Source organism: Xenopus laevis, chromosome 2L (assembly GCF_017654675.1).
Source record: "Xenopus laevis strain J_2021 chromosome 2L, Xenopus_laevis_v10.1, whole genome shotgun sequence".
NCBI classification, from domain to species: domain Eukaryota; kingdom Metazoa; phylum Chordata; class Amphibia; order Anura; family Pipidae; genus Xenopus; species Xenopus laevis.
Window position 1 is genome coordinate 184,048,881 of NC_054373.1, and position 22,164 is coordinate 184,071,044.

The following is a 22,164-nucleotide window of genomic DNA, read 5'->3' on the forward strand; positions in this document are numbered from 1 at the left end:
TGCCCCACCAGAATCCCATAAATCAGTCTGTGGCCTATAGAACCACAAGAGACTGTGCCTGAGAGTTGCAGTTCAGGGGAGGGGTACAGTTGCAAAGTCCACAACTATAAAACATATCTAACAGCTGTTGCCCACATTAGATAGGTCACACCCAGGCACATTATACCTGCATGAGAGCAGGGGTGGTTCACCTTTAAATTAACTGTTAGTATGATGTAGAGAGGGATATTCTGAGACAAATTGCAATTGGTTTTCATTTTTTATTATTTGTGGTTTCTGAGTTATTTAGCTTTTTATTCATTATCTGTCCAGTTTGCAATTTCAGCAATCTAGTTGCTAAGGTCTAAATTACCCTAGCAACCATGCATTGATTTGATTAAGAGACTGGAATATGAGCTATAGCGATACGTTTGCAGCCTTAGAGCAGTGACCGAAGGGGAGATTTGTCGCCCGTGATAAAAATGCCCGACTGTGGGCAACAAATCTCCCGAAAATGTGTCTGTTTTGGAAATAATTGAAATCGACAGTGGCAAAACCAATGCATCGTTTCGTTCCTCTGAAGGAAGAGGAGGTCTCGAGAGGCAACTTCGGGCGACTTTGCTGTTTTACCGCCAGTGATTTTGGTTATTTCCAATGGAGGCGCATTTTCAGGAGATTTGTAGCCCGCAGTCACGCATAAACAATTGCAGCCAATAAAACCTCCCCGATTTTTTAAAATCTACTAGTAAGTCACTGCCCTTACAGAGTATTTGTGTTTAGAATGGGTCAGTGACCCCCATTTGAAAGTTGGAAAAAGTCAGAAGAAGAAGGCAAATAAAAAAACAAATACACAATAAAACAAAACAATGAAGACCGATTGAAAAATCGCTTAGAATTGGCCATTCTATAATATATTAAAAGTTAACTGAAAGGTTTAATCACCTTAGGACTTTGGAACTGTGTTGGGGGAGGGGCAATGCAGATAGTTGCACTCTATTTGCTACAGACTCAGCTCCCCTCTGCCTGTGGTTCTATAAGTCACATGTGCCCCTGTCTGTACAGATCTTTGCTGCATCATAAGCCCAAGTCCAGCAGCAGCAGCAGCAGGGTGTGAGTAACGAGTATGGTGAGTATGAGGAGATTGAGTATGAGGGAGAGATGATTTAGTCCTGCCCCCACGTGGCTGCTGCTGGCCCTTTAAACAGTGAGCGACAGACTTTCCCCTGTTCCTGTGAGACTCCCCCGCAGCCGCCAGTTGGTTGCGCTCAGTGTCAGCGCGGCTGTCGGAGTGTGAGCGGGACAATGCGGGGTCTCCCGGGCTGAGCGTGAGGCGGCGGCCGAACCCCGTGATTTGTAGAAAGGCGGAGGGGGGGGATATAACATGAAATGCCGGATTGTCGGTTACAAAGAGACGGAGTGTCCGACGCTGGACTGTAACAAAAGCAGCGCAGCCCCTCCTGCTGCCGTCCGACCCCTGAGCACCCGACCCGCCGGGGATTACAGGTAAAACAGTGGGACTGGGGTCCAGTTGGGTGTTGGTTCGTCCTGTGATTGTAACTCGCTGGGTTCGGCTCTTTAGATCTGTTATTCCGCCCAGAACCTTCCTACTTATCCTTTACACTGGATCTCATTGACTGTCCCAGAACCTGAATCCCACAACCCTAGTGACCCCAGAACCCTAGTGACCCCAGAACCCTAGTGACCCCAGAACCCTAGAGACCCCACAACCCTAGAGACCCCACAACCCTAGAGACCCCACAACCCTAGAGACCCCACAACCCTAGAGACCCCACAACCCTAGAGACCCCACAACCCTAGAGACCCCACAACCCTAGAGACCCCACAACCCTAGAGACCCCCACAACCCTAGAGACCCCACAACCCTAGAGATCCCACAACCCTAGAGATCCCACAACCCTAGAGATCCCACAACCCTAGAGATCCCACAACCCTAGAGATCCCACAACCCTAGAGATCCCACAACCCTAGAGATCCCACAACCCTAGTGACCCCAGAACCCTAGTGATCATGTGTTGGGTCCTGTTGGGGAGCTTAGAACCTTCCTGTTTAGGTTCTGTACTAGTCTGACCTGTGTGCTGAGTCCCATTCACCCATATTGTATAAGTAACTTCAGTACAGGGGTTCCCTGGATCTTCTGCAGAGACATTGGGGGTCATTTATCAACTCTGGGCAAATTTGCTCATGGGCAGTAGCCCATGGCAACCAATCAGATTGCTGCATTCATTGTTCTCCTTGCAGCTGGCTTTAAAAAGCTAATCACTGATTGGTTGCTATAGGTAACTGCCCGTGGGCAAATCTGCCCAGTGTTGATAAATGAGCTCCACTGACTTGTAAATGGTGGATACCGGGGACCCTACTGCAGGTTAAAATTGTGATGCTGCCCCCCAAAGGGGTCCGACCTGAACTTCATTTAATTAGATAGGGGTGAGTGCACATTCACTTTTTGCCTTTGAACTAGGACGCGGAACTGGTATGAAACTGGGGGTGACTTTAACCCCAAAAAACAGTCTTCCCAATATCAGCCTGGTGTCTTAGATTCACTTTACTTCTCTCCAGCATGGAAAGAGTGCAGCAGAAATTGGGAAACGTATTCTGGGCACTTTAGTAACGGCACATTCCAGTCATGAAGCAGTTAACTCTTTGGCTGTTGTTAAACTACAACTCCCAGAAGTTTATTCTGTGCAATATGCGTTGGTTGCTTCATATTGTAGGCTGCAGCAGGACAGTGTATCCCAAGAGCTTACAATCTATGGAGTGGTACAGCTGGGGCACAAATGGTTCTGGAGACGTTAAGTCTTGGTGCCTAGTAATAGAATCCTACATCTATAGCTGAAAAAAATCTGTACCCCCCCCAGGCATGGAGTTATTTGGGGTTCACCATGGCCAGAATGCCCTGAAAAGGTTAATACATCGGATACAAGTCGTTTCTCTCTGGCACTTTTTTCTCTCCCCTCCCAACTCCATCACTTGAGCAGAAGAGAAACTGCCACGGCTGCTGTAATTTGATCATGAGCTCCATGTGCCCCCCACCCTTGTGCCTGGGGGGAGACTCTGTACCTGACCCAAAACTGCCCTGCAGGGATTCCTCCTGATAAATAATAATAATCCTGTTCTCTTTCACTTCCCCTTTAATTGGTCTTTTTATCAATATAGATAGAAATCTTAGGGGGTCCGGGACTGGCTCGTCAGTCTATGGGTGGGACGGACTCGTCTGTCATTGTCCCCATTCCCTGCCAAATGGCAGTTTTTGTTTATAAATTTCACTTCCTGGATGGATTTCTCATAATCCTTTGTTTTGTCCCAATATATTTTGACTTTAGTATATTCATTAAAGCAACAGTAACACCAAAAAAAAAGTGTTTTATAGTAATGAAAATATAATGTACTGTTTCCCTGCACTGGTAACACTGATCTGTTTGCTTCAGAAACACTACTATAGTTTATATAAACAAGCTGCTGTGTAGCCATGGGGGCAGCCATTCAAGCACAGAATACACAGTAGATAACAGATAAGTACTACTATAGTTTATATAAACAAGCTGCTGTGTAGCCATGGGGGCAGCCATTCAAGCACAGGATACACAGTAGATAACAGATACATACTACTATAGTTTATATAAACAAGCTGCTGTGTAGCCATGGGGGCAGCCATTCAAGCACAGGATACACAGTAGATAATAGATAAGTACTACTATAGTTTATATAAACAAGCTGCTGTGTAGCCATGGGGCAGCCATTCAAGCACAGGATACACAGTAGATAACAGATAAGTACTACTATAGTTTATATAAACAAGCTGCTGTGTAGTCATGGGGGCAGCCATTCAAGCACAGGATACACAGTAGATAACAGATAAGTACTACTATAGTTTATATAAACAAGCTGCTGTGTAGCCATGGGGGCAGCCATTCAAGCACAGGATACACAGTAGATAACAGATAAGTACTACTATGTGCAGGACAACACTGCATGATATTTTTAATTCTTTAAATCACTTTAATTTTTTTGATGTTACTGTTCCTTAATTTGTAATTAAAGGTGAGGGTTGGTGCTGCCATAGAGAGTTTATTTCAGGAGTTTTTCTCTTTACAGTAAAAGTTTTTTTTAAGGAAAAATGAAGTTTGTGACTGGACCCGTAACTCGCTGCAGATTCTGATCTCGTTGAAGTCGCCTTTATTGGAAATAGTTGCAGAATGTTGTTAGTGCAGCTGGGACCCCGGGGGGCATTTTTCCCAGAATTGCCGTAGTCACCCCCCCCCCCACACTTAATCCACCTTGGCCCACAGCTGTTTGACATCCTGACAATCCTGCGGGGGGGGGGGGTTATTTTGTATTTGGGAAGAGTTTGGGGCAGACGGATAATCCGTGTTCCTCTTTATCTTAAAGGGCAACTCCACCCAAAGGAAAACAATGTTACTCTAACTTTCCAATATACATAATGGTTTTTATTTATGTTGCAGCTGTAAGTGAAAATAGTATCTGTCCTTTGCTTTCAGGAGTCAGACCCAGTTAGTGATCCCCTCTGCTACATCGTTTCAGGAGTCAGACCCAGTTAGTGATCCCCCTCTGCTACATTGTTTCAGGAGTCGAACCAGTTAGTGATCCCCTCTGCTACATCGTTTCAGGAGTCAGACCCAGTTAGTGATCCCCCTCTGCTACATCGTTTCAGGAGTCAGACCCAGTTAGTGATCCCCCTCTGCTACATTGTTTCAGGAGTCAGACCCAGTTAGTGATCCCCTCTGCTACATTGTTTCAGGAGTCAGACCCAGTTAGTGATCCCCTCTGCTACATTGTTTCAGGAGTCAGACCCAGTTAGTGATCCCCTCTGCTACATTGTTTCAGGAGTCAGACCCAGTTAGTGATCCCCCTCTGCTACATCGTTTCAGGAGTCAGACCCAGTTAGTGATCCCCCTCTGCTACATCGTTTCAGGAGTCAGACCCAGTTAGTGATCCCCCTCTGCTACATTGTTTCAGGAGTCGAACCAGTTAGTGATCCCCTCTGCTACATTGTTTCAGGAGTCAGACCCAGTTAGTGATCCCCTCTGCTACATCGTTTCAGGAGTCAGACCCAGTTAGTGATCCCCCTCTGCTACATTGTTTCAGGAGTCGAACCAGTTAGTGATCCCCTCTGCTACATTGTTTCAGGAGTCGGACCAGTTAGTGATCCCCTCTGCTACATTGTTTCAGGAGTCAGACCCAGTTAGTGATCCCCCTCTGCTACATTGTTTCAGGAGTCGAACCAGTTAGTGATCCCCCTCTGCTACATTGTTTCAGGAGTCGGACCAGTTAGTGATCCCCTCTGCTACATTGTTTCAGGAGTCGGACCAGTTAGTGATCCCCTCTGCTACATCGTTTCAGGAGTCAGACCCAGTTAGTGATCCCCCTCTGCTACATTGTTTCAGGAGTCGAACCAGTTAGTGATCCCCTCTGCTACATCGTTTCAGGAGTCAGACCCAGTTAGTGATCCCCTCTGCTACATTGTTTCAGGAGTCAGACCCAGTTAGTGATCCCCTCTGCTACATTGTTTCAGGAGTCAGACCCAGTTAGTGATCCCCTCTGCTACATTGTTTCAGGAGTCAGACCCAGTTAGTGATCCCCCTCTGCTACATCGTTTCAGGAGTCAGACCCAGTTAGTGATCCCCCTCTGCTACATCGTTTCAGGAGTCAGACCCAGTTAGTGATCCCCCTCTGCTACATTGTTTCAGGAGTCGAACCAGTTAGTGATCCCCTCTGCTACATTGTTTCAGGAGTCAGACCCAGTTAGTGATCCCCTCTGCTACATCGTTTCAGGAGTCAGACCCAGTTAGTGATCCCCCTCTGCTACATTGTTTCAGGAGTCGAACCAGTTAGTGATCCCCTCTGCTACATTGTTTCAGGAGTCGGACCAGTTAGTGATCCCCTCTGCTACATTGTTTCAGGAGTCAGACCCAGTTAGTGATCCCCCTCTGCTACATTGTTTCAGGAGTCGAACCAGTTAGTGATCCCCCTCTGCTACATTGTTTCAGGAGTCGGACCAGTTAGTGATCCCCTCTGCTACATTGTTTCAGGAGTCGGACCAGTTAGTGATCCCCTCTGCTACATTGTTTCAGGAGTCGGACCAGTTAGTGATCCCCTCTACTACATTGTTTCAGGAGTCAGACCCAGTTAGTGGAATCCAGATCAACCACTTGTGGGGAGTAAACCCCGAGGGTGTGAGGGGCACGGGGGCTTCATGACTATTAGGCCTTCACTCACCTTGATCCCCGGGGTGATGGATCCTGTAAAATTCGAACAAATTGTGATTGTGCCAGTACTTTCCATCATGAGCCTCTTCTGTTCTCATACCTTTTTGTAAGTACAATAGAAAAAGAAAAGTATTTCTTTAAGCAGACTTACCCTTTAATGTAAACTTCAAAAGACAAGCAGATTATACAGTAATGTGGGAAGCTGTGTCAGATAAGAATGTCTCTCCCAAACAAAGGGATCTTTCACTGGCCGGAATATTTCCTTTAATTCACTGTAAGAGGAGGCAACACTTTATACAGTTTATACATCACTCCCATCAGTCCAGTAGAGTAATTATCGAGGAAGCAGACCCCATGTGGGGTAATAGGGGCCCTGGGGCTCTTCTTCCTCAGTAGTCACCTGTGATTTTGGGGAGATTATTTGTGGGGTTGCCTGGTGAGTAATGTTATCCAATTTACCAGTGGAGTTTACAATCTAATGTCCTCATTGCAGTCACACACTAGGGGCAGTTTTATTAGGAGACAATCAACCTGCCTGTGTGTATTCAGGGTGTAAGGAAATGGGGGTACAGTTTTATTAGGAGACAATTAACCAGCCTGTGTATTCAGGGCGTAAGGAACCCGGGGTACAGTTTTATAAGGAGACAATTAACCAGCCTGTGTGTATTCAGGGTGTAAGGAAATGGGGTACAGTTTTATTAGGAGACAAATTAACCAGCCTGTGTGAATTCAGGGTGTAAGGAAACCGGGGTACAGATTTGTTAGGAGACAGTTAACCAGCCTGTGTGTATTCAGGGTGTAAGGAAACCGGGGTACCGTTTTATTAGGAAACAGTTAACCAGCCTGTGTGTATTCAGGGTGTAAGGAAATGGGGTACAGTTTTATTAGGAGACAATTAACCAGCCTGTGTGTATTCAGGGTGTAAGGAAATGGGGTACAGTTTTATTAGGAGACAAATTAACCAGCCTGTGTGTATTCAGGGTATAAGGAAACCGGGGTACAGATTTGTTAGGAAACAGTTAACCAGCCTGTGTGTATTCAGGGTGTAAGGAAATGGGGTACAGTTTTATTAGGAGACAATTAACCAGCCTGTGTATATTCAGGGTGTAAGGAAACCGGGGTACCCGGAGGAACCCACACACAGGCTTGTTAAAATGGAGATCCCTTCATTAGAAAAAATACAAAATACTCCATGAGTAGCTTTAGTTCTCCTTTAAATACCTGTAGTTCGATGCCCCACCTGTAGCCTGAAATAGTTAATAGCGGTGCCCCCCCCCCAGGCATTTAACTCTTTTGACACACTCCAGAGATATTTGACAAAGGGATGTCGGGCTCCTTACACAGGTGGGTTTCCCTCGGAGTTGAGGTTTATAATGACGTGTAACAACGTTGTAACATTCTTGTAACACATTTCCACTTTAAAGTTCAGCTCCTCTTCCTCCCTCTCCCTATTTTTAAGGGGAACTATCGCGACAATGAAAATTTAACATAAGTTTCAACTTACTGAGATAAGACACTTTCTAAATGCAATCAATTAAATATTCTGCATTGTTTCTGAAATAATCAAGTTTATGTTCACTATTCCTCTCTCAGCATCTGTTTCTCTTCATTCTGTCTTCATGCAGCAGTTGGGTGTCAGATATTCACTGACAGTTAGATCCAATATATCTTATAGGGGGGCTCCTTTTGCCTAGAAGATTTATTAGACCTCACTCTAAGGGGCAGATTTATCAAAGGTCGTAGTGAAAATTCGAATTTAAATTTCTTTTTTTAATTTTGAGCTAAATCTTTGTGTACTTCGACTAGGGAATATTCCAAACATTTGGAAAAAAATTGTAAAATTCTAAATTTATCATTTACTGTCTCTTTAAAAATTAAACGTCGACCATTCGCCATCTAAAACCTGCAAAATTGCTGTTTTAGCCTATGGGGGACCTCCTAGAACTTCTTTGGAGTCAATTGGTGGACTTTGAATTCGAATCAAAGTTTTTCCAAAAACAAACCGATTTTTCAATCGAAAATGGACCTATTCGCCCAAAAAAAAGTTGATTTTTTTTTTTTTTTTTTTTTTTTTTAAATTTCGGTTCGTCTTTTTGAATTCGAATTTCAACGTTTTTCAAATTCGAAATTCAAACCTTGATAAATCTGCCGCTAACTGTCAATGAATATCTGACACCCAACTGCCGCATGAAGAGAGAATGAAGAGAAACAGATGCTGAGAGAGGAATAGTGAAGATAAACTTAATTATTTCAGAAACAGTACAGAATTTTTAATTGATTGTATTTAGAAAGTTTCTTATTTCAGTATAATGCAGCTTATATTAAAAAGTTCCCCTTTAATGGAAAGAATGAAGACGGCTGCCATTGTCTCGTGGCCTGTGCATCGTGCTGAGACAGTCTTTACAATCCCTTTCGCTGGCACAGGCTGGGGCCCCTTTGGGATATTAAAGGGCCAGTATCTCCATAGCATTGTCTCAAGCACTTTAGTTTAATCTCGGAGCTGCGGCCGAGCCTCCCAGCTTTTTGCCCTGTGTCTTTGCATCGGGTGGGTTAGAGTGCCGGGCAGAATACGAAGTAGCCTGGGCTTTTCACTCACCTATTCAGCAAGTGGGATCTTGTCCTCTGCTCACTGACAATGTGGGAAAGAAAATTAAACTGAAGTGAAATCTGCCGCCTCCCTGTGAACTGGATTCTTTGTCACGCGGTTCCTGCTCGACTCACTTCCTCTCCAGTGTGTCATCTGTGCACTGGGGGTAAAATGATTCCTGCAAATTGTGGGAATTCGGAATGTGTAAATCGGTTAATTCTGGAAAGAACCTACCTGAGTTTTTGTCCATGGTCAGTGCTTGAGCCATAAAGCAGGACAGGACTGCTGCTTACAATGGGGATCAGATAGGATCTGTGCAGCCACTGGGACAGAATGTTCTGTTATACAGATAGCTAGAATCTCAGCTGCCATAAAGCAGGACAGGACTGCTGCTTACAATGGGGATCAGATAGGATCTGTGCAGCCACTGGGACAGAATGTTCTGTTATACAGATAGCTAGAATCTCAGCTGCCATAAAGCAGGACAGGACTGCTGCTTACAATGGGGATCAGATAGGATCTGTGCAGCCACTGGGACAGAATGTTCTGTTATACAGATAGCTAGAATCTCAGCTGCCATAAAGCAGGACAGGACTGCTGCTTACAATGGGGATCAGATAGGATCTGTGCAGCCACTGGGACAGAATGTTCTGTTATACAGATAGCTAGAATCTCAGCTGCCATAAAGCAGGGCTGCTATGTAAGGTGCAAGTCACTTATCATTTGTTCAATGTTTAAGTAAATTGTTATTTACAGCTTCACATTTTTTCAGGCACAATCAAACACATTTTGAGGGTTTTTTTTTTTTGCTTCAACAGAAATCAAATCTTTCCAGTTGTACAGGCAGTGTCCTTTCATTGTATTATTGCCCTAGTGACCCTGAGAAAGAGAGAAAACATTGACGCGTGTTATGTTTATAGGGCTGTTGGTTTCCATATATTCCAGGTTTGTAGACTTTGAGATCCAACAAATGGTCAGGACCCCCATTGTTGTTCATCTATGTTGGTATAGTTTTATAGTATTGGGCTGTAAGTAAATAATAGACACAATTCAGCAGGAACAGCCCCTACGTTTGCTCATAGTCTGTACAGAGAGATCCCATAAAACTATGACAGCATAGGTATTTCCCTGTACTAAGCACAATTCAGCAGGAACAGTCCCCTAAATTTGCTCATAGTCTGTACAGAGAGATCCCATAAAACTATGGCAGCATAGGTATTCCTCTGTACTAAGCACAATTCAGCAGGAACAGTCCCCTAAATTTGCTCATAGTCTGTACAGAGAGATCCCATAAAACTATGGCAGCATAGGTATTCCCCTGTACTAAGCACAATTCAGCAGGAACAGTCCCTAAGTTTGCTCATAGTCTGTACAGAGAGATCCCATAAAACTATGGCAGCATAGGTATTCCCTGTACTAAGCACAATTCAGCAGGAACAGTCCCCTAAATTTGCTCATAGTCTGTACAGAGAGATCCCATAAAACTATGACAGCATAGGTATTCCCTGTACTAAGCACAATTAAGCAGGAACAGTCCCCTAAGTTTGCTCATAGTCTGTACAGAGAGATCCCATAAAACTATGGCAGCATAGGTATTCCCTGTACTAAGCACAATTAAGCAGGAACAGCCCCCTAAGTTTGCTCATAGTCTGTACAGAGAGAAAGAGAGCCTATAACACTGTATAGATATGTCCTGTGATTAGCTCAGTTCTGTATAGGTTGCCATTTACTTTCATGTCTCTGTGAACAAAATTAATTTGCAAGGAATGTTTCCTTTACTGTGCTCTTCTGCATACAGAGGGTGATGGGAGTTGTAGTTCTGCAGCAACTGAACCCTGCTGTCTGCCTGTCCCTAACCAGTAGCTTTATGAGTTGTCAGATAGGGAGGCTGCCGTCTGTCTGTTCCCTTCTGCTTGTGCATTGCTGTCACGCCGGGAGCTTTTGTTCCGATCACGTAGAGACTTTCTGTGCTTTGAACTCTCTTTTCATTTTCCCAAGTGTGTGTCACTTTCCTCCACTACAAGGGCCGCTTTGTTATCCGCACTCTCTGCTCCCCCGTCACACAAACGCCCCCCGACATCCTGAGAACGATAGGCGGGGGCATCCATGAGTCAATCCTCTGGTGACAAACTGGGGGGCAGTGCTGCATATTGGGGGGGCCCTTTGTACAGTAGTGTCGGGCCCCAACAGAACGCAACCTTGTATCCCTTCCCCAGCTTCTCCCTTACGACTATAGTATATAGGAACCTCCTCATTAACCTGTTCAAATGCAGGTGGGGGTTGTATATGGGGGTGAGCAGTAACTGTAGTAGGGACCCCCGAGAGCCCCATGGCCTGGACTTCTGCCCTTTATTCAAATTTGTACAATCTTACAATTCTTATCAGAGAGACGCATAATGGGGTGGTTCACCTTTAAGTTAACCTTTAGACCAATTCTAAGCATTACTTTTTTTTTTTTTTAATGTTTTGAATTATTTGCCTTCTTCTTCTTCTGACTCTTTCCAGCTTTCAAATGGGGGTCACTGACCCCATCTAAAAAAACAAATGCTCTGTAAGGCTACAAATGTATTGTTGTTGATACTTTTTATTACTCTTCTTTCTATTCAGGTCTCTCCTATTCATATTCCAGTCTTTTATTCAAATCAGTGCATGGTTACTAGGGTAATTTGGACACTAGCAACCAGATTGCTGACATTGCAAACTGGAGAGCTGCTGAATAAAAAGCTAAATAACTCAAAAAACACAAATAAAAATGAAAACCAATTGCAATTTTTTTTTTTTTTTTAGAGAATCACTACGCATCATACTAACAGTTAATTTAAAGGTGAACAACACCTTTAAAAAGACAAATCCGCTTCTGTTCCGCATCAGCTGCAGAAATAGGGCAAAACATTGAGCTTCTGTTTTTGATACACTGTATTTGCACTAAACTGCGCAGAACGGTGAAATCGAAAGTTTCGTTTTACACTTCATCCGAAGTCCTTGGGTTTTTAGAGTTAATGTAAAGGCTGTTTATCAAGTTACACCTCCATGTAAGAGTTGTCTCTTTATACCACATGAAAACTTGGCACCACAAATGTGCCACACAATGAAAATGCCTGACTAGCACTTTATACTATAGGCTACTGTATAGAATGACATTTTCTTGATGCAGTTTTGGGATTTTTGGTTTTACTTGCCCTTTATTCTCAGATGTTGTGACCTGCTGGCAGTTTAAATCAATGGGCATCTGAAATCCATGGCATAATGAGATGTTTATTAGGAAGGAACTGGGTCAATAGCCGAGCGTGACCTTCACACAATCACCGGCCCGGTTACGTGAGTCGCAGAGCGAGATTCTCTTACACGGTAAATTGAGCAGAGTTTTGCTAGAAATGCGGCCGATCCTGCTGAACTGCTTCTTCTCCTCCACTGTATCCGAGGAATGAGAATTCCCCATGCAAAGAACCTCCCTTTCCTCTGGGTATCTATAAAACTCGTTCACCCCTCTTTCTGCCTCGGGTGCTAGAAGCATCTCTTGCCTGAGGTTCTACCCGGGAACCCGAAGTTCTTGCGAAGAACCTGCTTCTGATTTAGTTGCCGAACCTGAAAGGGAAGCGATTGATTATGCACAGGAATGTCGGCCCTCCAGCTGTGCCGCACTTTCCATTATTCAACATTTTTATTGGTTTTTTTTTATAAACACAACAGATATTGTTTCACATAATAAGTCGAGATCAACCTAGAAGAAGAATATACATTGCTGAATGACATATCAAGGAATTGAACAAATCAGTACATATAATTAAAATAAAAAATAGATATCCCAGCAGATAAAATAAAGGGAAATAAACCAAAACCTCACTTAATGGATTTACAGATTTAAATGAAGAAAACTATCAACTAATGCAGCAATATCAAATATGAAAAATATCCTTGAACTAATGGAGCAAGTTTACATGTAAAACAATTAGATTTGTAATATCCCTAAAGGGCCCCCCCCCCACACGGGCTGATAAAAACCGCAGACAGACCGTCCGGTTGCCGATTATTGGCCCGTGTGTGGGGCCATCGGACGGACGTCCCCGATCAATATTTGGTTGAAAGTCGGTCGGTCGACCGAGCAGGTTAAAAAATCCCATTACATCGCTGACGCATGTAAGCGCCAACGCAGGTGGGACGCAGCATGTTGCATTCCACCTGCATTTGGCGCTTACATGCGTCTGCGTGAGTACAGCCTCCTTCACAATAATTGAGTGCGTCTACTCCTGCGGCTGAATGGAAGAAACGCAGGGGAGCGCAGGTAAAAACGCCCGTGTGTAAGAGCCCTACGATTTCAATTTTGTGACAAGGATCAATTTGTTTGAAGAAAAGAGAGCAATTATCTATAAATATGCACTTTAAATGGGGGCTAGTTGTTTGCTGCAGCCTTCCATTGCCTATAGGCTCCAGTGACTTATTTTTAAGGTTTACTTATCCTTTAAAAGCAATGTAAAATTAAAGAGACTGCTCTGATGTTCTTCTGCTTAGGAAAGATGTGAGAAAAGTTTCTAATTTTATTCCTAAGCAGAAGAACATCAGCCTCTTTCTCTCTCCTGCCAACTTCCTTGACTACTTGCTGGTCAGACTGGTGGGAAACTGACCAGCAGGTGGCGCTGTTGTAACAATTCATTCATATTAACATTACATGTATCCCTTAATATCTTGGAATGAAAGAAAAAAAAAAACGAATTTACATTACAAAAGTGCTTAGAATAGCCCTCTCATTTATTTTATAATCACTAATTTTTAAGGTTTACTTATACTTAAATCCCCCCCTCCGTGCAATTGCCCTTAGCTGTGACTCCTGTCATAAGTATATCTCTTGAGCCATAAAGCATGGCCACACTGCTGGGAAACTCTCCGGTCCTTTAATTCAGCCAGCAGGTTTAGCAACAGGTCTAATGATGACACTGATGATGGAATTGTCGCAGCTGGATACCCAGTTATGAATGAGGCTTTATAATCCATGTGATGCTCCTTTGTTTCCTTTTAAAGGGAAAATTAAATCCATAATAATTTTGCATAATAAAGGTTACCGTATATACTCGAGTATAAGCCAAGTTTTTCAGCCCCCAAAATATGCTGAAAAACTCTACCTCGGCTTATACTCGGGTCAAGCGCAAAAACGGTCGCCAGCATCTAAGAACAGTCGCCGGCGTCCAAGAATAGTCTCCAAGAATATTCTCCGGCGTCCAGGAATGGTCGCCAGCATCCAAAAACGAGACTCCGGCACCTTCAATGGGAGCAGAAACCATAAATTTTTTGATTGAAACTTACCAGAAGCTACTACATTTCTCACCCTAGGCTTATACTCGAGTCAATAAGCTTTCCCAGTTTTTGGAGGTAAAATTAGGTACCTCGGCTTATACTCGGGACGGCTTATACTCGAGTATATACAGTATATCATTTTAAGTCGCTTCCCAATATCCGTTCATCACACGCGTTCAATTATATTAAGTTGCATCTGTCTCTCCCGGACCTGAACTGCTGGTCCTGACTACATGTTCCAAGACTCCAGTCCCACAATGCCTTGCTTTAGGCGTCAGACTCCCCTGGAAACCTGCCTTTGCCTTCGAATGTGTTGGTGTAAAATCTCAATTAGGTTTTGATATAAAACTGGGGTCGGTGCAACTGTCGGAATTAGTTTGTTCTATTTTTAGCCTGGGTCAGACGCAGTGACTTACGGAATCTAATTTCCGTGGGAAACATTAGCTCCCAACCCCCACCCCATAGGGTCAGCCGTCAGCTGAGATTGTGTATTGTGAGTCTGGGAATGCTGGGAAAAACATGGGAGAATTCCGACTTTATTCCCAGTGACATCACTTGTATGTGGGCCAATCACATTGAGCCATCCGTATGACCAATAATCTGTCCCTGTTCCCCTATATAGGAATTTGCTGTTTGTTTCCTTTTTGGGTCCAGCGAGTCGTGGGTGGTCTGTAGAACTGGGTGGGTGGTCTGTGTCCCACCTGCTATACAAGAGCATAGAGACCCCCTCCAGATCTGATGTTGCCCCATTGTGAGCTATATTTAGTATACCGACTTCAGGGTGTCGTTACAGCCCACCTTCCAATAAGGGGCCACCTCGAAAACCAACTGGCAGAATATCTACGATCGGAATATTAACGAATATCTGTGTAGTGAAAGTCCAGTGGTTTTGTTATTAGCGCACTGCTAAGGGGGGGGTTCACCTTTAAGTTAACTCTCCGTATGTTATAGAATGGCCAACTTTTTCAATTGGTTTTCATTGTTTATTTTTTATAGTTTTTTAATTATTGGCTTCTACTTCTGACTCTTTCCAGCTTTCTAATGGTGGTCGCTGACCCCCATCTAAAAAACAAATGCTCTGTAAGGCTACAAATGTATTGTTATTGCTCTTTTTTATTATTCCTCATCTTTCTATTCAGGCCTCTCCTATTCATATTCCAGTCTCTTATTCAAATCAATGCATGGTTGCTAGGTGAATTTGGACCATAGCAACCAGATGGCTGAAATAAACTGGAGAGCTGCTGAATAAAAAGCTAAATAACCCCATGGAATCGGCCTTGGAATCCCCCAGGGTAACATGGGCCCATACAACTGTCATGCAGTCAGGTAGCGCCAGTGAAACCACCAAACATTGCACGAGTTAAAGGCAAAATAATTCCTAATTTTCACAAATTTGCATCAAAATGAGGCCACTTTCGGAGACCTGCTCATTAGCGCTGTCCTAATTAAGATCACATGTTCCCCTCCCAGAAGGCCCTGGCGCTGCGGTGGCTCTGCCCTCTGTAGATTTCGGGGGGGGGGGCAGCCTCATTTCTGTGGCTCAGACGCTGCCAGACTGTAATTACTGTCTCTCCTTTATCCTTTAGTCTGGGGGTTTTCCATTGGAGAAGAAACTGTTTATCTGAGCAGCGGAACCGCAGGATGCTGGTTATTTCCTATTCACATCAGAGAGGCTCAACCTCTTCCTTCCCATTGTGGCTTTCATAAACTACAACTCCCAGCATGCCCAGGCAGCCTTCCGAAGGAAATACTTTCCTCAACTGTCAGGCCTGTAGAAGCAAGTGGGAAGAGCTCTGAATGCTATTTAAATGCAATGTAAATAGTGTGTCCTGTACTGTATTGCCTAAGGCAAGCCATATAGCAGCTCCTACCCTATATGTTTTAATACCAATATATAGAGGATAGTGGGTAAATGTCAGATTTTTGTCTTTTGTAGTAAAATATATCAGTTTCTTTGCTTAATACCAAATAATATCAAATATTTTAGATATATCCCCATGCAGATGATTACGTTCTAGGATGTCCGTGTAACTCATTTAAAAACTGTCGGATATGAGTCTTATCCACAAATCCAGTGTATGCAAATTATTAGGGCATTGGCTTAAAGGGGTGGTTCACCTTTAAGTTAACTTTTAGTAATGGCTAATTCTAAGCACCTTTTTCAGTTGGTCTTTATTTTTTCTTAGAAGTTTTTTTTAAGTACTTGCCAGCCCAGGAAGTGGTGCTCCAGTCATCATTTAAGCCAAAAACCTTCTAATAAATGGAAATACAATTGTAAGCAACTTCCCATTATGGAATCATTACTCAATTTTACTGGTTTTTAAATTTAATTTGCACATGCCATTGCTATTAAAAGCAGCGTCTGTCTGCTTATATACTCTGCACTGCTGCTTCTGACTACTGAACCAATGTAGCAGAAGCCAGCTGATGGTTCACTTTCATGTTTACTTTTAGCACCTTATAGAATTGCTAATTCTAAGCAACTTTTCAATTGGTCTTCTTTTTTTCTTTTTTTTTTTTTATAGTTTTTTGAATGATTTGCCTCCTTCTTCTGACTCTTTCCAGCTTTCAAATGGGGGTCACTGACCCCATCTAAAAAACAAATGTATTGTTATTGCTGCTTTTTATTACTGATCCTTCTATTCAGGCCTCTCCTATTCATATTCCAGTCTCTTATTCAAATCAGTGCTTGGTTGCTAGGGGAATTTGGACCCTAGTAATCAGATGGCTTAAACTGGAAGGCTGCTGAATAAAAGGCAAATTTAAATGAAAATAAACACAAATAATAAAAAATGAAGACCAATTGCAAATTTTCTTAGAATATCATACTATGTTTTTTTAACTCCTTTAAATGTGACGCCTAAAGGAGCCCAGTTGCTACAGGTCATGTCCCCTGGTAACTCATTGCATGGGGTAATATACCTGTGCGTAGGATCTGATGTGTTGCTATAGAGGGGGAGACACTGGTGACCAACTGCAAGAGTTCTCTGAATGAGAGTGTTGGGAAGAGGAGAAGAGACAGGCAAGGGATTTAGTGTTGAACCTACTTTTGGCTTCCGTTGATGCCAGTGCTCCTTATCTCAAACTCTTGGCAAGTGATCCTGGTGCTTTTACAGTGCCGGGTTTTTTCACTGTAATTTAAAGGACCAGTTACACCAGAATATCCTGCAGTAGAGGCGGGGGGAGCTAGTGCCGTCAGTGGGATGTAGTCAGGATCAGCAGTGAAGATCAGAAAGGAACAAACGCTGCTTTCTACGGTAATTACATTTACACTTAAATTTAATCATTACATTTGTGTTTACTTTCTCTTTAAGAGAGAGAGAATTCTGTATAATTCTAGAAGACCAGGGGTTACTAATTCCTCCCATTTCCCATGCTCCTTGTGGAATGTTCAGATGTTCTAATCGGGGCTGATGTCTGGACTTGCATGGTCAGTGCATAATTCACATTCTCTCGTTGGAGTTTTATTACCTGGGTGGGTAGAAATGAATGAGACTTTGTGCTCCTGTTAAGGAACAATCTGCATTTTATGGTGTATTTCCTGGTTTATCGGTTTCCATATAAATGTCCATTATCCAGCTGCAGTCTGACCCAAATTCTAATATTCCAGTGTTTTCTGATTTATTTTCAGGTCTAACAATGGCTCTTTCTTCTTGGATTTTCTTTCTTCTCGTCCACGGAATCGTCGGAGGGAGCAGGACCTGCTTCCCGGGATGTCGGTGCATCGTGGATAACTTTGGTCTGTTCCACAGCTTCAGCTTGACCAAAGTCGATTGCAGCCGCGTCGGACCCCATGTGGTCCCGGTCTCCATTCCGCTGGATACCTCGTATCTGGATCTCTCCTCTAACAGGCTGAAAAGGATCAATGAGTCTGTGCTGTCCGGACCTGGATATACAACTTTGATGAACCTTAACTTGAGCTACAACCAGATCGTCAAGATCTCCTACTCCACCTTCTCCAAACTGAGATACCTGGAATCTTTGGACTTGAGTCACAACCTTCTGGAAACCTTACCGGACGGCAGTTTTTTATATTCACGCCTCACAGAACTCGACTTGAGTTCTAACAAGATCCAGAAGGTCGGTGTTGGTGCCTTCACTCTGAAAAGCCAGGGAAGGTCCATGACCATCAATCTTGCAAACAACGAGATCCATTCCATCTTCAGAGGAGCGGAGCGTCCTGTTCCGAACATCCATAGCCTAATGTTGTATGGAAACCAGCTTCTCTCTGTGCCGGATCTCCATGGAATCCCACTCCGCCACCTTAATTTGGACAGGAACCCTCTTTCCAAGATTGAGAAGGTGAGCTTTCTTGGGCTTGAAAGTCTCACACACTTATCCCTTAGCGACCTGCCAAATTTAAGAGAGGTCTCTCCTTACAGTTTCAAAAGTTTGACGTCTCTATTGGAACTTGACTTGTCCAACAACCCCAACCTAAAGTCTCTAAGTTCTGACATGTTCTTTGGCTTGAAAGCCTTGCAGGAGCTCAACTTGGCCTATTCTGGTGTGGCCTCCTTGCCCAAGGATATCATGCTCCACCTGCCCTCCATGAAGAGCATTACTTGGGGGGAAAATATCCGTTGCTTGAAGACTGTGAAGGAAAGCATCTTCCATGCACAGAAAGGTCGAGTCCGAAAAGAAGTCTTACTTTGCCACGATGACAATGGTGCTGTTCCGGCACAAGACATTTTGTAAGGCTTAATAATTGTGTACATTACACTGCCCAGACCCAGTGCCTTTTTATAAGAACAGTAATTTATTTATAATTTTTCTACAGTGATTTTTTTTTTTTTTCATTTGGATTTTTTTTTTTTTGACGCTAGTATATTTATCCATATTGCGTACCAGATCAGTTAAAAGTAATAGCGTGGTTTGTGTTTTTGGGGAGATGAGGTTTTCTGCTCCGTATTACATTTTTTTTTTTTATTTTCTTTGACCGAATATTTGAAAAATTCTTGCTGAAATAAAGGAAATAGATTTTTATCCGTGCCGAGAAAGAAATGTGGTCGATATGCGACAAGTGCCTTAGAATATTTATCAGATCTCTATAGATTGTGGGCGTCGGGTATTCGCAGGGAGAATCATCAAGTTGATATGGGAAATGGTTTGAACTTTATGACCAAGAACCTGTAATTATTGGGACAAAAAAAGCCTGAGATCAATGTGACGCATTTTTTTTGTAAACTGTTGGATTTTTTTTTACCTAATTGAACCACTTTAGAGAAAGGACTGACTTTTTGTTTTGTTTTTGCATTTTAAAGGGGTTGTTCACCTTTAAATGAACTGTTAGTATGATGTAGAGAGGGATATTCTGAGACCATTTGCAATTGGTTTTCATTTTTGCAAGTCGGGAAGCTGTTGTTATGAAACATTATCTATATTCTGCACAATGCTGAGGTTTTTAGAGGGAAAATTCTGTCTGGCAGAGCAAGCAGCAAGGCAGCTCCTACTCCATTATAAATTTAACATGTTCTGGTTTCAAGGAACAATTAAAAAAAAAAAATAGGTTGTTCAGAATATTGTTTGGAAAAACATTTGTTTTTGTTTACACCTCCATTATATTCTGATTCCAGGTTCCCCATCATTTTTAAAAGGTAGGGGTGAATAAAACATTGCAGTACCATTTTTATTTTGCAGCAGTATCACCTTTTATTTTGCAGCAGTGTCCTACAGCAAGCAGTTTGCTCTTTAGACTGATGTGACCATTAGTATTTCTCTTCTGTCTTAAAGGGGTTGTTCACATTTGAGTTAACTGTTAGTATGATATAGAGAGGGATATTCTGAGACAATTTTCAATTGGTTTTAATTTTTTGCAATTTCAGCCGTCTGGTTGCTAGGGTCCAAATTCCCCTAGCAACCATGCATTGATATGAATAGGAGACTGGAATATGAATAGGAGAGGCCTGAATAGAAAGATGAGTAATAAATAGTAGCAATAATAATACATTTGTAGCCTTAAGGCAGAGACCCTCTCAGATTCGAGGAGATTCAGGCGACTAATCTCCCCAAACTGCCTTTCCGCCGGCTAGAATCTAAATTGCCGGTGGGATTGCACCGTTGGGAAGGCAGTTTGGGGAGATAAGTCTCCCAAAGAAGAGGCGAAATCGCTGGGTGACTAATCATCCCTGAATGTTCACGTGTGTCTCTGCCCTAACAGAGCATTTGTTTGTTAGATGGGGTCAGTGACCCCCATTTGAAAGCTGGGAAAAGTCAGCAGAAGAAGGAAAAAAAAACCTATAAAGTAATGAAGACCAATTGAAAGGTTGCTTAGAATGAGCCATTCTATAACATACTAAAAGTTAATACGAAGGAGGAACACCCTTTAAATGCTGGTGGTAAAAAAAATCCATGTTAGTAACTCTAATGGCATCGGCCTATCGCAGGGGAGATTTTGGGCTGAAATGTGCATTTTCTATGGCTGCCCATCCCATGTGTGTAGTGATAGGTGGGTGCTATCATTAACAAAGAGGCATGGGTGCTGCCTGCTGGTGAGACATTAACCCTAACAGATCTCATTGGTTACTGCAAGTTTGGGGACTAATTGGTTCTTGATTAAAGTACAAAAATGATCTGGTTTAAAAACTCCCCTAACCGTCCTGTTTCAATAAGGGTTCCGTTACTGTATTGAATATAGCAGGTGCCAGTCTGGGGGTTCCGTTACTGTATTGAATATAGCGGGTGCCAGTCTGGGGGTTCCGTTACTGTATTGAATATAGCGGGTGCCAGTCTGGGGGTTCCGTTACTGTATTGAATATAGCGGGTGCCAGTCTGGGGGTAAGATGCTGGGAGTTGCACCAATAGGACCGACGGATATCTCTCGACTGAAACCAGAAGTAACAAAACCACCGGCCAGTGATTCCAGTGGGACTCAAAATAGTGTTTTTTTGGAATTTCTTATTGTATTTTTTCCTACCCTCGGAGACTTGACAGGGTTTTATAGTATTAACGTGGGGGGGGGGTTAAATAAAAGTTATAATTTGCACACAAGTATTTTGTTAATTTTGCAGAAATTATAATAAAAAAAGTTTATGAAACATGTGATTTGTTTTTTCTATTTATGAGAATTATGCATTGATTTGAATAAGAGACTGGAATATGAATAGGAGAGGCCTGAATAGAAAGAGGAGGAATAAAAAGTAACAATAACAATACATTTGTAGCCTTACAGAGCATTTGTTTTTAGATGGGGGTCAGTGACCCCTATTTGAAAGCTGGAAAGAGTCAGAAGGCGGCAAATCCTTCAAAAACTATTACAAAAAAATGAAGACCAATTGAAAAGTTGCTTAGAATGAGCCATTTAAGGGTTGATCTCCCAATTTCTTCTTATACCAACATCTTCGTATGGACGAGTGCTGGCAAGGCCTATGGATTGCAGCTGGGCGCAAAGCGAGTACCGTCATAAAGCTTCCTAATTATTCTCAAAATCAGGCAAATTGATGATTCCCTTACATTTCATGAATTGACTTTCCAGCCAAAAATATATAGGGAATGTGTCATCTCCCAGAGACAACTACAACTACAGCTGAAGGCACTTTTTGTTGTAGGACCCAGTTTTGCCCCTCTAAGCAGCTCCAATAACCCTCCGCATTTCATGCCCTATACATGTAGGGCCATTGGAGGAGCTTATAAGTTTCATAACTGTAACTAAAAAGAGTCGGCTCCTGCTTGAACCAGACAGTAAATCTTTAGTGGCCTCCTGAAGTGCATGGGGGCTGCACAATCCTTCCTTTGGCTAACGGCTACATCTGCTTTGCTAAATAGTCTCCTTGGGAACAATAATATCCATTTATATCCCATCTATAGGAATGCTCAGCATGTGCGCCACCTGCTGGAGATGAATGGAACAATAGGGAGAGAAGGGGATCCTACTTTTAAATGGTTTATTTGCCCTTTCTCTCTCTCTGGCCATTTGTACAATGATTCTCCGTTACAACAGAGCAGCTGCGCGTTACACAGTGGGATTTGGAGAAGAAGCAGAGACGCCTGGAGTAGCATATTCCTCGGGGCATTCCCTCACTCATTGCAGCTGCCCGGAGCCGTCACCTCTATCAGGCCCAATTCTGG

General features: G+C 43.0%; 1 protein-coding gene across 4 annotated transcripts; it reads left to right on the forward strand.

The window, feature by feature from the left end:
- Positions 1 to 957: 957 nt before the first annotated feature.
- tsku.L (tsukushi, small leucine rich proteoglycan L homeolog) lies at positions 958 to 19,729 on the forward strand. Of its 4 annotated transcripts, none has more exons than XM_041582814.1 (3): positions 1,112 to 1,482; positions 15,687 to 15,915; positions 17,732 to 19,729. In XM_041582814.1, the coding sequence occupies exons 2-3, from the start codon at positions 15,909 to 15,911 to the stop codon at positions 18,793 to 18,795; spliced, it is 1,071 nt and encodes a 356-aa protein (XP_041438748.1). In that variant the 5' UTR covers positions 1,112 to 1,482; positions 15,687 to 15,908; the 3' UTR covers positions 18,796 to 19,729. The 4 variants fall into 4 exon arrangements, with proteins under 4 accessions (XP_041438749.1, XP_041438748.1, XP_041438751.1 ...); XM_041582817.1 differs by lacking the exon at positions 15,687 to 15,915 and adding an exon at positions 17,415 to 17,530; XM_041582815.1 differs by lacking the exons at positions 1,112 to 1,482; positions 15,687 to 15,915 and adding an exon at positions 958 to 1,105.
- The last annotated feature ends 2,435 nt before the right edge of the window (positions 19,730 to 22,164 follow it).